We start from the raw sequence: 15666 nt of genomic DNA on the forward strand, positions 1-15666 counted from the left end.
CTCTTTGTTTTAATAGGGCAAGTACATTCCCACATGAGCATAGTTTGGAAGCTACATAAACATGATTATTCAATTATGCTCAACTATAAATGTGTGCTGAGCCAAAAAAATGAAAAAATTAAAAATAAGAGCTTGATGACCCAACATAAAGAATGAATAAAGCAAAACAAGTGGCTGGTTTTAACATCTTAGTAGAGTTAGCTTCAAGATGTCACAGGTGTTCTTTTGACCCACCTCCCTGGTAGAGGATGCACATCTTAAGTCCTGCCGCAGTGGCTTCCGGCCAAGAGCATAACAAACTTGGGGGCTTCTGGCCCTGGCAGCCATCCAGTCCTCCTGTTTCTTCCTTGCAGATTCAGTATGCCCTGTTCTGTTTTGGTTTCTTTGTCTTTAGAAAGGCTGCACTGCAAAACTATTTACTCCCAACTCCACGATCTTCACTGTCTCCGGTTCTAAATCTTCCTCTATTTCAAAGTTATCCTTGGCATTTGTTGGTCAACACATTGACTTTCAAATCTTTGTGAAACCAAAGAGGAAGTTAGTGTCAGAGGCCATGGTACAGAAGAGAGTTGTTCAGGGGACAAGAGCAGAAGTGAACATTTGAAGGTGACCCTGTCTAGAGATGAGAAATGGGATCTGAACCCTGGAAGCCATCACACTAAAGGGGTGATGGATGAGATGGACCAAAAGAAGACCGCAGAAGTCAGCTCAACTAGCAGGGCCCTCAGAAAAAGTGTAATGCTAACATTGAATATCAACCTGACAAGACCTGGAGTAATGCAGGAGACCAGCCTGGGCACGCCCGTGAGGGTGAAGCTGATTGGGTCATTTAAAGTGGGAAGACTTCCATAGTGGGCAGCACCATTCTGTGGCCTGGGGGTCCTGGACTGAACACAAAGGAGAAAGCAGGCTGAGTGCCCACATTCATCTGCTTCCTGACTGCTGCTTCTGTTTTCATGCTTTCCCCGCCATGATGGACTCTGTGGGCCAACATAAACCCTTCCTTGGGTTGCTTAGGTGAGGTATATTGTTACAACCAGGAAAGTAGCTGATAGAAAGGCATTGTCTGAAGCCCCTGGATTCCTTTGCTAGGATTGCCACTAGAAAAATCAGTGGACAGTGACATGACCTACAGAATGCATCTTGGTGGCTCTGAAAACCAGAAGCCTAAGACTTAGGCACCAGCAGGCTTGGTGTCTGGCCAGGCCTCTGACTCTGGTTTGATAGGGCCAGTTGGCACTGTGCCTTCATTTCACTTACCCGTCTTCTCTGCGAACATCCTGGCCTCTTCTTTTAACACATTTAACACATTTAACTTGATTCACCACCTTATCGGAATGCATTTAGGAGTGACGGAGAGGTGTCATTCAAAAGGACACCCAGTATTAACTGGACTGGCAGACATGTAGCCTTCTGCTTTCTAACCACAAAAAGTGCAGAGTAGAAAGCCCTCAGCCAAAGTGGCAGCTTAAGTGAGAGGCAAGATGAACTCCAGAACTAGTGTTCCGAGGGTCAGAGGCTGTGTACGTGAAGTGTGGCTCAGGCAGACAGAGAATGCACAGAATGGATCAAAGCACAGAAGTCACAGCTGCAGCAGGGACAGTTACAGAGTTAATAAGATGTCCCTCTTTGTATATGCATATATGCAAAAATTAATAAGATGCCCCTTTATGCATATGTAAATGTAGACACATTTCAGTATTGGGTCTCAAAAGTTCTACTTTCTGTATTTCATTGTATTTTGCATATTCATAAAATACCCAGTTGTGCTGAAGTACACAAAGGTGAATCCACGGAATGAGGCACACTCAATCAAGGTGGTGCTCACACAGAGACAATGCCTGTGCTCTTCATTTCCAGTGGGGAGACTAATGTCTTTTTACCTTTTAAGGTTATTATTTTTCCTTATGTTTGTGTGTATGCCTGGCTGGGCCTTAGCTCTGTGTTAGCAGATACCCTTGGAGGCCACAAGAAGGTGTTGGGTCCCCTGGAGTCACAGATCACTCACCACCTGCTTTAAAGCACTATAGGTGTGGCAGGTCGTTAAGGGGCAATTGGAAACTGGTTCGAGCCGGGTGTGGTAGCACACACCTAAAATCCCAACCGCTGAGGGTAGAGGAACTTTGTGAGTTAGACGCTAACCTGGGCTACAGAATGAGACCTTATTTCAGAAAAAAACAAACAGCATCAACAAAAAAAGGAAACAAAAACTAATGAAAGGGAGGAGAGGAGGGAGATAGGTAGGAGGAGGTGGAAGAGGAGGAAGAGGAGGAGGGGAGGGGAGTAGCGGAATGATAGAATTATAAACATTCTCATCCAGAAATGGGAAACTTAGAAAATAGTTTAAAGCTGATCTGGGAGAGGCCTGGGAACATCCTCTGTGGTTTAGGTCCTGGGCCTCAGGGGTTTTCACTCTGAGCCCTTTTTCTCTTCCCATGAAAGGTGGTTTGTGTCAGCTGAGTGGTTCTGCCGGCTTCCGCTTCCTGCTGGGATGGAAGGTTCTGAGTCTATGCTACAGTATAAGCATGGACCATCTCCTGGGGGTGACATGTCCTCAATCATATGTGGGGCTTCCTGTGCTTCTTTCCAGGTTTATGTCCTTGAGACACAAAGTTGTGTTCTGAGACACTTGTGTTCTTTGTGGTTTCTGCTGGGACTGGGAGGAAGCTAACTAGGTGGGCATGGGTTTGACTGGCATCCTCTAGGCTACCTTCAATCTTGTTGATTCCTTACGGTTTTCACTCTTTCTGGGGTTTTAGAAAAAACAGTCAGCCACACAGTGAGTCTCTGTCTGAGCCCCCGTTCTGAAGCTGGGGAACTCCAGGAGCCACCAAGTCTCTGAGAGCTTTTCACAGTCCTTTCCTGAGCTGCACTCATTCTAAAGAAAACAAAGGGCAGCAAAGGGCAAGACTTCACCTCTGACACTTGGCAATCTCTACTAACTTGCCAAGTCCATGCTACGCATTACACATAGCCACATGAACTAAGGTCCGTAGGGCTGCCCAGACAATGAATCAAGAATGTCCCTTCTTCCGGTTCTGATAACGTGTTCCTCCTTAAGGGCTTCAGACCCCTTCTCTGGCAATGCTTTTGTTGGTTTGTTCTTACTGGTTTGGGTTTTGTTGTTGTTTTAGTTTGTGCTTCTAGTAACCACCATTCTAAGGCTGTGAGTCTTGTCTATTATTCTTTAAAATTTCAGTGGCTTTTGTTTATGCCCCCACCCCCAACAACCCTATCCCCTACCCCCCAGCTAATCCCTCTCATGGATCTACCTGAGAATTTGCTAGGATAGCCTTGTGGTACTGGGTTCTATTGTTTTCCTATGGTGGGCAAACAAGTTACCAAAGACTTAGCAGCTTAAAATAACACCTGCTTATCATCCCACAGTTTCAGCCAGATTCAGATGTCTCTAGGTTTATGGAGTCCAAATCAAGGTGGAGGCTGTGAGACTCCAGCTTCTGTTCCAGACTCCTTCCTGTGATGGGGAGATTTTAGTATCCTAAAGATGTTGTCTGGTTCTGCCGGCTTCCCTTGGCGGTTAGCCAGGCTTCCCGCCCAGCTCCTCAGGTCATTGTCCTGTCCTTGCCTGTGGCCATTGCTGTTTCCAAGCCAGCAGAGTGCATTAACCTCTCCTGCTGCCAATCCCCTTGTACTCAGAACACTACCAAGAGACTTCCTGAAACGGTCAGGCTTCTGTGATTGAAACTGGCGTGTTGCATTTGTACACAGTGTCCCTTTTATGGGCACTCTTTCTGATAACTCCTGTGTTGGCTAATGGTGGTCATCCATTTGACCCAACTGGGAAAAGGGAACTCAACAAAAGAACTGTTTCCATCAGACTGGCCGTTGGCCATAACTGTGCCATAACATTTCTTGATTGCTAATTGATACACAGGGCCCAGCCCACCTGTGGGCCGTACCATTCCCAGGCGGGTGGACCCGGGCTGTATAAGAAAATTAACAGAGGGCCGAAGAGGTGACTCTGAGGGGCATGGGTTGCTCTTCTGGAGGACCCAGGTTCAATCCTCAACACCCACAGCCCCAGGGGATCCGATGCCCCCTGCTGGCTTCCTACCAGAGCCCTGCCTGTACATGGTGCACAGACAGACATGCAGACAGCCATGCTTTTAAAAAAAGATTTAATTAAAGAGATGGGGGAGGGAACTGAACAAAACGGGGTAGCAAGTCAGTAAGCAGCATTCCTCCACGGTTTCTGCTTCAGTTTCTGCCATCGGGGTTCCCTGGCTTCCTTTCAAGGTGGGACTTATAGGATGTGAGCCAAATAAACCCTTCTCTTTCTAAGCTGCTTTGGTCAGTGTTTACCACAGCATCAGAAGGCAAACTGGAGCAGTTCCCTGAACTTTTGGGTTCTGCTTTGTCCTCAGGGTACACTCTGATGGCAGTGTTCTCTTGCAGCTCCGCCTTGCTTTACCAAGTGGTAGCACCTTGTCCGTCCTTCTGGACAGTCGGGAACTGTGTGAGAGTTTCCAGTCTGAGCTGTGTGGACACAGGCAATGCACCGCGTGTATCTTATCGATCACAGAAGAGTGCTGGTTGCCTGTGCGTGCATGGGAGTTTTCTAAGATCTTCCGGAAGCAAATAATGAGTGCATATAAGAATAGAAGGGATCAAACACCCTCTATTCATTTTACTTGAAACCCAGCCAAATTAAACTACCACGAGTTATAATACATGCTCACAGTACCAAGATCATATCAAATAACAAACTTATCTGGGGAAGATACGTCCAGTGCCAACTATTATGTCATATAGTAAATTACCTTTGAAAAACATTTATCTTAATAGGTTTCGGTACATATTGTTTAATTTTTAACAATATAAATTAGGTAAAAATTTGACTTTCTTGTTTGATGGAATACCTTCCAACCAGTACCTGGAGTTTAAAAATTAGTTGATTTTAACCTTCTTAGTTTAAAATAATTTACTCTTCAAAAGTGCCAAATTTATGAAGCAAGACCCACTTTCTAGAATTAGCTGAGGCTAGATGGCTATTTTGTTGTGTGTGGATTCGTAGAACACATAATGTGTTCTGCTCATGATCTCCATGTGTACAGTTCAGGATCCCAATCAGGCCCTGCTTGCCACCCACAGTAGGCACACCTTCCCACCACAATTTGTTGTTGTTTTTTTTTGTTTGTTTTGTTTTGTTTTGTTTTCCGAGACAGGGTTTTTCTGTGTAGCCCTGGCTATCCTGGAACTGAGTCTGTAGACCAGGCCCGCCTCGAACTCAGAAATCCACCTGCCTCTGCCTCCCAAGTGCTGGGATTAAAGGCGTGCACCACCACTGCCCGGCTCTTCCCACCACAATTCACATAACCAATCCCCACCCTTGCTCTTAGAAGCTCACCTCCCAGCTGGCTCCTGCACACTGACTGGAAACTTGCTAAAGCTGCTTTTGACAGTTATTTTGTGTAGCAACAAGAAAACTAACAATGTAAACGCAAAATTCATTTGTTTCATGTACATATTATACTCATAGCTGGACGTGATTTTTATCTCATCTTCTCAGCAATGCTGAACTAACTAGGACCCAGCCTGTGAAGATGCAAGCGGAGTTTCCCATTCATGAAGAGATTTCAGCACTTTACATGGTTGGAGCACTTTCCATCCTAGGTTCTGAGTTACTGTGTTCAACCTGTGTTTGTGGGTCACACTGTAACTTCTCTCATCACCCAGCAGGATACGGCTCTGACACTGACTGTGGTCATTTTGTTAGCCCTGGAGTTTCCGAGGCTTCACAAGCTCAGTTGGACAATCCTGGCACTGGATACAGTGTGGTTCACGGTGCTGGAGGTGTGACATTGGGACATCAGTGTTTCCTGGGATGCTCGGCTGGCTGGGACTGTCTTTGCTGCCCCCCCCCGCCCCCCTGAGGGGTTGGTTGCTCTGCATAGCCTCTCAGATTAGATAATGACTTTCTTCATGACTGTTCTTATAGGTGAGCCTTCCTAGGTGGGAAATCCAGGCCTGGAACTGGTGTAGTCTTATGTCTGTCACATTCTAATGTGACCAACAGGATACATGGAGAAAACTAAGGACACCCACTTCAGGAGGCAGGGTGCATCTTGACAGCGACCTAGGAGACACAGGTAGCTGGGGTTAGGGTAGGGGGATTACCATTTTTATCTCCCCTTTGAAGAATGGGAATCTTTGCACTTGTAGGACATTTTCCATGTTCTGTCATTGAAGCCACCACGGACAGGACAGTGTTTAACAGCCTCGCTGGTCAGGCTTCATAGCCATGATTGTCAGACTCCGCTTTAACCAACTCAGTGTTAAACCTGGAATTTCAATTACATTTTTTCTGCCAGAAGGACTCTTCACAGCAGAATAAGCTTAGGTGACATTCAATGAAAGTAAAAGGAAATTTTAGCACCCGCTCCCCACCCTGAAGCCGGACGTTATACCCGGTTAATCAAAAATATAGTCACCTACCTCAGTTGACTTAAGAAAATACAAATTACATCTTGGTGGCTAGCAAACAGCCAGTCTAACATTAAACAAACGGGAACACACTGCCCAGACGCTGCAGCAGGGGCAGGCCTGTGTCTGTCCTGTGCAGGCTGCTTCTGTCCTGTGCATCACAGTACACGTCAGGGGTGCTGCATAGAACAGGACCTGAAGGGCCCACAGGAGCCTCTTGAGACCTTAAGAAAATGTCTGCTTTCCTAAGTCTGTTTTTAAAACATTATGTAATAGCATGTGTGTGTGTGTGTGTACACGTACATGTAGGTATATGTATGTCACTGCAGGTGTTCCCAGAAGACAGAGAGGTAGGATCCCTTGGAACTGTAGATTATGAGCCAACCATTGTGGGTGCTGGGAACTGAACTCCAGTTCTCTGCAAGCACTCAGCTCTTAACTTCAGAGCCATCATCTCTCCAGCCCCTGAGAAGAATGTCCTATAGGATTTGTGACTCAAAGACGCTCGCTTCAGTTTATTTACCCTTGTGCGTTCTAGCAAGGCATGTCGGCCTTCCTCGTGAAGGCAAGCTACCATCCGGAAGTTATCAATGTCGCTCAGCAGATAGCAGTGGTTTGGAGTGAGAAAAAGTGAGGTGTGCTGCTGGGATCAGAGACGCCTGAGGACAAGTGATTAAACTGTGCCTTTCATTTCCCTGGGAACGTTCACGGTAACAAATTATATGCAAGCTAATGAAGTGATTAATTTAGCCAGTTTCCTTGGCGTCTCACTGGAGGATGTGTGGCAGACATAATAAAGTTACAGAGGTTTACCTTAACAGATGGTACTGAACATTAGTTCCAAATTGGTGTAATTCTGTGTGATTATTGCTGTTTCTATATGACCACGTGGCACAGGCCACACCGGACTCATGAAGGTCACTTGTTACTAAGTTGCTTTCCAAGGTTCTCGGATATTTAAAATGTGGTTCAGAGGATGTGTAGGAACAGAACCTCCTCTGTGAAAGGTGGAGGCTGACTTTGAGGTTGAAGTCTAAAGCTAAAGCGGTATGCAAGGTGGACCCCTACTTGACATATGGTTAGAGGACACTAACACGAGGCTAAAACAATCCTTTCTGCCTCTGAGAGGTGGACAAGGGTGAGTTCTAAATTCACATGACTAAACCTTTTGTGGGTGTAACACTAGGGCCTTCTGACAGTTTACGCTCTGTCTAGCTTTGCAATCAACTGCTTAACTGTACTTTAGAAGGTCTTCACCCCCACTGTCCTAGCATTCTACAAAACACAACACATCTGGGGTCTCTCCTATCCTTTGAGGGAAAACACCTATACCTCTTATGTCTTACAAGCAAAAGCTACTTGTGGTATGTTTTCTAGACCAGGGCAGGCAACAAAGTACCTTCAATATGTAAAGCTTATATAGACGTTCCTCCAAAAGGTACTCAGGAGGCCAGCTACAACAGGATGATCCTTTAGTAAGCTCAGGTCCCTTTGTCTTGGTCTTTTGAAGCAGTGTCCTGCTAAACTGCCCAGACTGGCCTAGAACTCTCAGTAATCCTCCTGTCTCAAACTCTGGAGTGCTGGAATTCTAGGCATGAGCTACCATATTCTTACATGGTAAAATCTTTCCTATGGGCTCCATTTCTGTTAAGTTCACTCGGCATAACCAGTATGTTCCTTGCACCTGTGCTAACAGCAACATTAAAAAATCATATGAGATGGGTGTGGCACCTTCAGTACTTTACCTCTAGCTCTGCCCTGTTGAGTGGTGTGTGGCATAATCTATGTAGTATTCTTTAAATTTGTGGGGAAACAGGTAATGCCACTTAGGGTAATTTCTTCCCTAGTCCTTCCATAAGAAAATTACTTTTCTTTCTAGAATTGTGAGTTATCTCAAAACATAAAATATAACTTTACAGGAATAGCTCGTGCTCTCTTACACACACACACACACACACACACAGGCAGTGTGGCTATATACTTGTGAACTTGTTCTATGCTGTGGTCAGCCACTGCCTCCCACACTTGGGACCTGTGCAATGTGTGCCTTCCTGAGATTCAATGGGATTCAAATGAGCGCTCTCTGGAGTATGTGCAGTAAAGACTGTGTCATTTGGTAAGGAGGCACACATGAGGCAGGGTTTTTCAAATCAGTGACATAATCAGAAGATGCCCAACTCCTTAAAGCTTGACTTTGTGAATAAACTCCAAATCTACACCAGGGTACCAACAGAAGTCATCTACGCTTTCAAAACAGCGTACTTAAAATCTCTAAAATCTCAACTTTGATGTTTGTGGCCTGTGCCTGCTGAAATGACTGAAATTGGGGTTTATATTAAAATGGATATTTTCCTCTGCCACAGAAAAGAACAAACATTCTTTATATAAGAGTATAAATACAAAAGCACCAGTTTGAAATTTTATTTGTGCTTCCTAATACTTTAGTTTGTAGGGTCAAACTTTGGGTTGGAAGTACTGATCCTAACTGGATGAAACCTTATTTTATATATAAATGAGTGAAGAAATATAACTTCACAGCAAATAAATCTGCTTAAAACATTAATATAAACATAAAATTTTAAAGTATGAGCTTCTTTTTCAACCATAGTTCTTAAAGGATATAACTGTGAATATGGATAAGAAACAATCTATGAAAATATTTGGAATGAAAAATTGTAGTTTTCAAATAAAGAAATTTGAAATTTAGAATACTTTATCCAGCCAGTTTGATTTGAGCTAAATAGGGACCTCACCTCTAATAGGGAAACAAACAAACATAAAATCAATAAAACATAAATTAAAAGAACAAATTGGTCTACAAATGTCAAATTCGTTTAAAGGTGTGAAGAATTTCAAATTTATGCAACTCTGAAGATTTAAGAACATTTCATTAACAAAGTAATAATAAGGAAAAAATTTTTAAAATATCTTTTCTAAGAAAGATGCCAATTTCTTCTGTTAGAGAAAATATGGCTAAGAAACTAAACAATGTATGTGAACCAGCAGGCTTGGTGGCACTCAACTTTAATCTCAGCACTCAGTAGGTGAAGGCAGGAAGATCTCTATGAATCTGAGCCCATCTTGGTCTACACAGTTCAGGTCCTCCAGGGCTGCACAGTGAGAACCTGTCTCAAAGCAAAACTAATGTATACAGCAAGGGTAAATAATCTGCTAATGTTATTTCTAGTATTAATAAATAAAATCTTGATAAAATTTTATGTAAGCTATTGTTATTTTTTCTATTCCTAGGATGATAGGAATGATAGGAATATTGTATACATAAATGAAAAATTAATATTAAAACGGGCCTAAAGATTAATGACAGTTATAGCTAATGATAGTCTCTCAGCAGGCACGATCTATGCCTTGTAATCCTAGCACTTGTGAGGTAGAGGCAGGGGGACAGCCGGTCAAGGTTAGCCTATGCTACATATAAACAACTGCCTCTCAAAAACTGTTCCATGTCCTTCAGGATAGCCTACAAAACCAGGTTTCTCTACCTTCTGGTCCAGGCCAAAATTATTCCGTTAATTAACTTAGCAAGTAGTTTAATGGAAATTATATATACAGAATAAGTTAAAACATATATTTAAATCTCTCCACTTTCCGACTTGCCCTATGCTGTTAAAGACACAGGCTAAGTAATGACTAAAGCGGTTTAAGCAGAAATTAACCCAAATTTAGCCTTATAAAAACCAGCCTTCATGCAGTTCTGGAGAATGTATTCTTCTTCAGGTTCACTTGCAACCTGGACAAGTTGCCAGGTACTACAGGTGTAGGGAGTTAAGTGTACAGGAAATAACGCCCCGCCCCTCAGCCTGAGCCAGCCTAACTGAGCCGCCTATCTAGCGTGGTAGGAGCCGGAATGCAGTTTAGCTTTCTCGGGAAAACCCAAGGACCAGACGCACAAAGCCGCCAAGAAGCCGAGATTGGGGAAAAGGACGCTACCCCGCACTGAGTCATCCACCACACAGCGACCAGGCTCTACGCGGGTGCGGAGGACAGAGGGCGGAGCGGGGCGGGGCTGGGACGCGTGGGTCCTGCGAGGAATGGCCTGTCAGATGAGGCAGGGCTATGATCTGGGCGGGGCCTATAGAGAAAGAACGATTGGGCAGAACCTGCGAGAGGAGAGCCAATAGAGTGGTGCTTAACCGAGAGGGGCGTGGTCTATGCAAGACGTGACCTATAGGAGGGGCGTGGTCTTTGAAAGGCGTGGTCAGCATACAACGGGGCTGTATTGGGCGTGGCTTGTGCGGGGCGGGCCCTCGTGGGCGGGGCTTGCGCGGAGGGCGGGGCTGTGGCTCCGGCAGAGACAGTCTTTGCGCCGGCGGCGGTGGCGGCTGTGGGGGCTGGGCGGAGCGCCGCTGTGCGGGGCGGCCGGGCTGGCGGCGGCCGGGAGCCGCAGGCGGGTGCGAGACGGAGCGCACCGGGGCCAGGACGGCGGAACGGCTGCGGGGATCCCGGGAGCGTGGAGCTGGAAACACTGAGGTAACCGCGCGCAGCAGGCCGGGTGGAGCGGCCTCTGTAGCGGAGCTCGGGCCGGGCGGGTCAGACCCTCTCTGGATTCCCGGGGCTGGAGGCGGCGCCCGCGGCGGGACCTGGGCCGCGCCCTGCTCGCGCCGCACCGGGCAGCACCTCGTTCCGAGCCTTTGTCTGTCAGCTGAGCCGGGCCGGAGCGCTGGCATCGAGCACTCGTAGAAGCGGGCGTCCTCCGGGGCCTGAGTAGGGTCAGCCTGCCCGGGCTCAGCTGGCCTTCTGCGGGAGCCGGTCCGGTGCCGCCGCAGCCCCTTGCTTCCCCTAGGGTCTGTAAACTATCAACAAAGAAGCTCCGCCGGACGGGGTTCCTCAGCTGCCTCAGTGGCGCTCTTGCACAGCTTGCTACACTGAGAGGGCTTTCAGGCTGAAATCCAGGGTGTTGCTGTAGGTGGCATAAAGTACCATTTTGTTTCCGTTTCGACAGTGAGGCTTTCAAAATCTGGGTTAATTCTGTAAAAAAAAAAATCTGTTTTAGAAGCATACTCATGGAGGAAGAAAAAGGTATAAAAAGGAAAATAGGTTTATTTAAGGGGTATCCATCTAACTTTTTGAAAGTGTTTTCTGGGGTGAGTTGTAACCAATAGGTTTTAACGTGGTGTTTTGGACTAAAGACATCTTTATTTGCTTCATTTTAGTTTGGGGAATTGTTGACTACCTGGGCACAGGAACACCGAGGAACCTGAAAACAGGTCTATTAAGAATCTGTCATCTCGAAAAATGTATTTTATGAATGTTTTCCATTAAGAAGGTGTCAACAGAGGTTTGTGATTTTTGCCACATAAGAGACTCTAATTTGAAACAGTTCCCTGGCTGCGGTCTGATGTCTGAAACTGGCAAGAACTAGGCTCTGGGCTCGGAATGCTCATCCTTCAGCGAGAGAGACACAGCGCTACCTACATCCTGTCTAAATGCAATCTCTCTGGTGCCACTTAACATAATGGATGGCTTTTCTGCATCTCGTTTTCAGATAGAGCACTGAGGCTTGCAGTGCTGTGGGGGCGTTTTCTACAGATCCAAGCACTGGCTCTTCTCTTCTGTTTTCCAGATGTGTTTTCTCATTTGTGTACTTGAAGCATCTACCATCACATGAACTCCAGATTGAGCCATAGAGTTCTGTGACCCCCCCCCCCCCCCAAAAAAAAAAGATCCAGGAATGGTGTTGCCCAGCTTCGGGACAAGCCATTTTTACATCCTGCTTGGCAATTAAATAAATATATCCCTTGCTAATTAAGGCTATGGAACCAAATAAAGACATGCACATTCCTTTGCCGAATGAACTCTGAGACTGTTGAATTTCACTGTAACTGGCCATTCTCAGTGAACTCACATAGAAGTTATGCCCAAATGGAGGTGAAGCCTTTGGTTTTGTATCCGGATCCTAGCCCACACTGAAGATATAAACAAACAAAACAAAACCTATTATGACTAATCCTTGGGAAGAGAAAGCCTGCAAAATGGCCCAAACAAGTCTCCTGCAAGGGAAGCAGTTTTACTGTCGGGAATGGGTTTTCCATAAACTCCAGCACTGCCTCCAGGAGAAGTCAACCTGCTGTTCCAGTACAGCCAATGCTCAGTCCCTCACCGGGAATGCTGGGAATAATGCTAGTGCCATCTCTGGAAAGGGGGCCTCCTGGGGCGTGTTGCTGGTAGGAGGGCCTGGCAGTGGGAAGACAGCCCTGTGCACTGAGCTCCTGTGGCCAAGTTCACCCGCCAGCCTGCAAAGAGGCCTGCATCGCCAGGCGTTGGCCTTCCACTTCTGCAAAGCCCAGGACTCGGACACCCTGTGCGTCGGAGGGTTTATCAGAGGTCTGGTAGCCCAGATCTGCCAAAGTGGACTCCTCCAAGGTTATGAGGACAAGCTAAGAGATCCAGCCGTCCAAAGTCTCCTAGAGCCCGGAGAGTGTGAGAGGAACCCAGCGGAAGCATTTAAAAGGTAACAGTGGGAAGGTGGCCATGCTTGCATTAGTATCCATCCATGTCTGAGATCCCTTGACTACACCATACTACTCAGTCGCTGGACTTAAATCACTGTCAGTACACCTCCTTAGGGCTATAAAAGAGAACCAAGCTTGAGCTTTGTATCATTGTGTAGTGTGTGGTTTAAAAGTGAGGCTTAAGTTTGCTGGCTTGATAAGAGAATGCTGCTTTCTTCTACAGCGCCTGTAGATAGGGGTATTTGTAATAAGACGCAGCAGTTAGCTGCTGGGACGCTCAGATTTCAGTGAGGCTAGCTTTTGTCATAGTATTTATAGTTTCTTTAAGAAATGTACTTTGTCTAAAACGGAGTCCTTAGGAAATCTGCTCATGTTGTGGGATTTATTCTCTTATTAACTAATAGCAATTTGAGTGACCTATGGTGATATTTATAAAATAGTGAACATTTGAGCAATCTGAGTATTTTGAGTGATCAAGACAACATTGTTTCACTCATTTAAGAATCTCTGAGTGATAGCTGGTGGGTGGAAGTGAGCATGTTGCTGTTGAAAATGGTTTCAGATGAAAAACTGCATTCTAGGAAATGCCAGTCCTGGGAGATAAGTTTTGCTTGCCAGTCTCTTCTCATTTAGAAGTTGGCATATTGTCCTCTCTGCCTCACTTCTGCTCGGCTCTCTCATCTCCCTGTGTACCTGTTTCTCCACACTGCCTAGCTCCTCCAGAGCCAGGTGTGTGCTCTGTACTCTGTGCTCTGGTGCCTGAGAGGTTTGTGTGTCTGGAGGAGGGATTTGCAAAGTCTCTCCCCAACCAATGTTTGTTTTTATGTCCTGAAATCTAAACCTTGTGCAGGTGATACTGAAAGAATTTGGTAATGATAGTAAACACTGTGGGGGTTGCTATGATGTGTGTTACAAATATTAAGCCATGTAATTTTCTTAGGAATTCTGTGATGTGGGAACCTTTTTTCTATTTTCTTGATGAGGAAACAGAGAAAGAAAACAGAAGGAAATTACCTAAGGTTATACAGGTTGGGAAGTTGCCTACTGATATTTGATATGTACATATGTACACATGTTATTTATATATATTTATATGATATATGTTTGTATACATATACATGCAAATATATATGTATCTATCTTAAATACACAGACAGATTGAGATGAATATTTATGTATCTAAAATACATATATACAGATAGATGGATGGATGGGTGGATGGATGGATGGGTAGGTAGATAAATAGATTAGTATAACTAGAGTTTTGATGAATTTGATGAGTAACAGTTTGAGTGGAGAAGTGGAGAGCCTGGAGCTCTGTGTTTAGTACCATGTTCCGATGGCCCCTAGGGTAACAGGAAGGGTGGGGTTTGAATGGGAGCTGTCTCCATAGACTCATGGGTTTGAAAGCTTGATCCACAGCTGGTCACAGCCCTAGAGGTGAGGCCTAACTGGAGGAAGTGGGTGATGGGGGACAGACCTTGAATTTTGTAGGCCCACCCCATTTCCTCTCTGCTTTCTGACTGTGGACATAATGGGACCATCTGCCTCCAGTCAGGGCTGTCATACCCTTCTCCCCTTAAGTTGCTTCTTGCTAGGTATTTGATCACAGTACTAGAAAGTAGTCAGTACAGGGAGTGTGGCCGGGAGGGTGGAAAGGGAGAAGTGCAAGTACGAAAGTCAGCTTGGGGCTGGGGATGAGAGGTGTGACCTTCCTCTAGACCTTTAAGCGAGTAAATGCAGTTGGTAAGACACTGGACAAGTCTTCTGTTAGCCATCAGATTCAGGGCTACTGCCTATAAGCTGCTGAGGAAATCAGGACAAGCCTGCGACACAGACTCAGCCAGGTCGTAGGCTTGGTAGAGGGCACCCTGTGGGCAGGCTTTGCCTGCTCGGTGCTGTCGCCTGAAGCACAGCTTAGAGGCTGTACAAGAACACCCCTCATCCCCTTACTGCCTTTTCTGAAGGTAACTATTAATAATTAATGTAATTTGTTTTAAATAATTTCACAAGCTATCTGGGTGACATCATAAACAATCACTTGTAGCGTGTGGGGTCTGATACTTAAGAGTTCAACCTCTTGTTGGGTAACTGTATGCTTATGTTTTATGTATTCTCATCCCAAACAACTCTTTTCTTCATAATATCATTGATTTTTCTGAAAACATTCAGAAATTTTTCTCTCATTCAGACATTGGTCTGTAACTATTTTTCTGCCTGATTTGAAGTTATTAACTAATTGATGGGAAGGAAGCCAAGTTAGGGCCTTGGATGAAAACCACACCCACATTGCCCTTCTGATTGACGGGGATGCCAGTCCCTTAGACATCTATACTTCCTGTGTGTCTGCTTGCTTGACTTTCTACCCAGTCATCTAGCAAGAAGTGCCCCAAGAGCTAAGGCTCCTCCATTCTGGGTTTCCCACCCTTTAGACTTGTAAGCCCAGAAAAGCCATTGTTTATACCCGTCCCACTCTGGTATTTGGTTACATCAGTATGAAGTGGACTTAAGACAACCCACTTTAAGTGAACTCTTCAGAAAAATGTATTGGAACATATGTTAGATTTGGACATGAATAGACACCATTAAACGGATCACCCAGGAGAAGGCTGTTGTTTCTAAGCAGTTACTTTATTTGGGGAGAGTTAAAAGCAGGCAGTTAAGGGGCATGCTCTATTTAGGGTTACTGGTTAGGATTTCTATGATGAGACATCATGACCAAAGGCAACCTGAGGAGAAAAGGGCTTATTTG

General features: G+C 45.3%; 1 protein-coding gene across 1 annotated transcript in view; it reads left to right on the plus strand.

The window, feature by feature from the left end:
- The first annotated feature begins 10761 nt into the window (after positions 1 to 10761).
- Ankrd50 (ankyrin repeat domain containing 50) overlaps positions 10762 to 15666 on the plus strand; it is a 37048-nt gene continuing 32143 nt past the window's right edge. Inside the window, exons 1-2 of the mRNA XM_052180594.1 lie at positions 10762 to 10932; positions 11616 to 12913. Coding sequence (XP_052036554.1) covers positions 12402 to 12913 — 512 coding nt within the window. The 5' untranslated portion in view covers positions 10762 to 10932; positions 11616 to 12401. The remainder of the gene's footprint in view (positions 10933 to 11615; positions 12914 to 15666) is intronic.

This window comes from Apodemus sylvaticus, chromosome 4, assembly GCF_947179515.1.
Source record: "Apodemus sylvaticus chromosome 4, mApoSyl1.1, whole genome shotgun sequence".
Classification (NCBI taxonomy): domain Eukaryota; kingdom Metazoa; phylum Chordata; class Mammalia; order Rodentia; family Muridae; genus Apodemus; species Apodemus sylvaticus.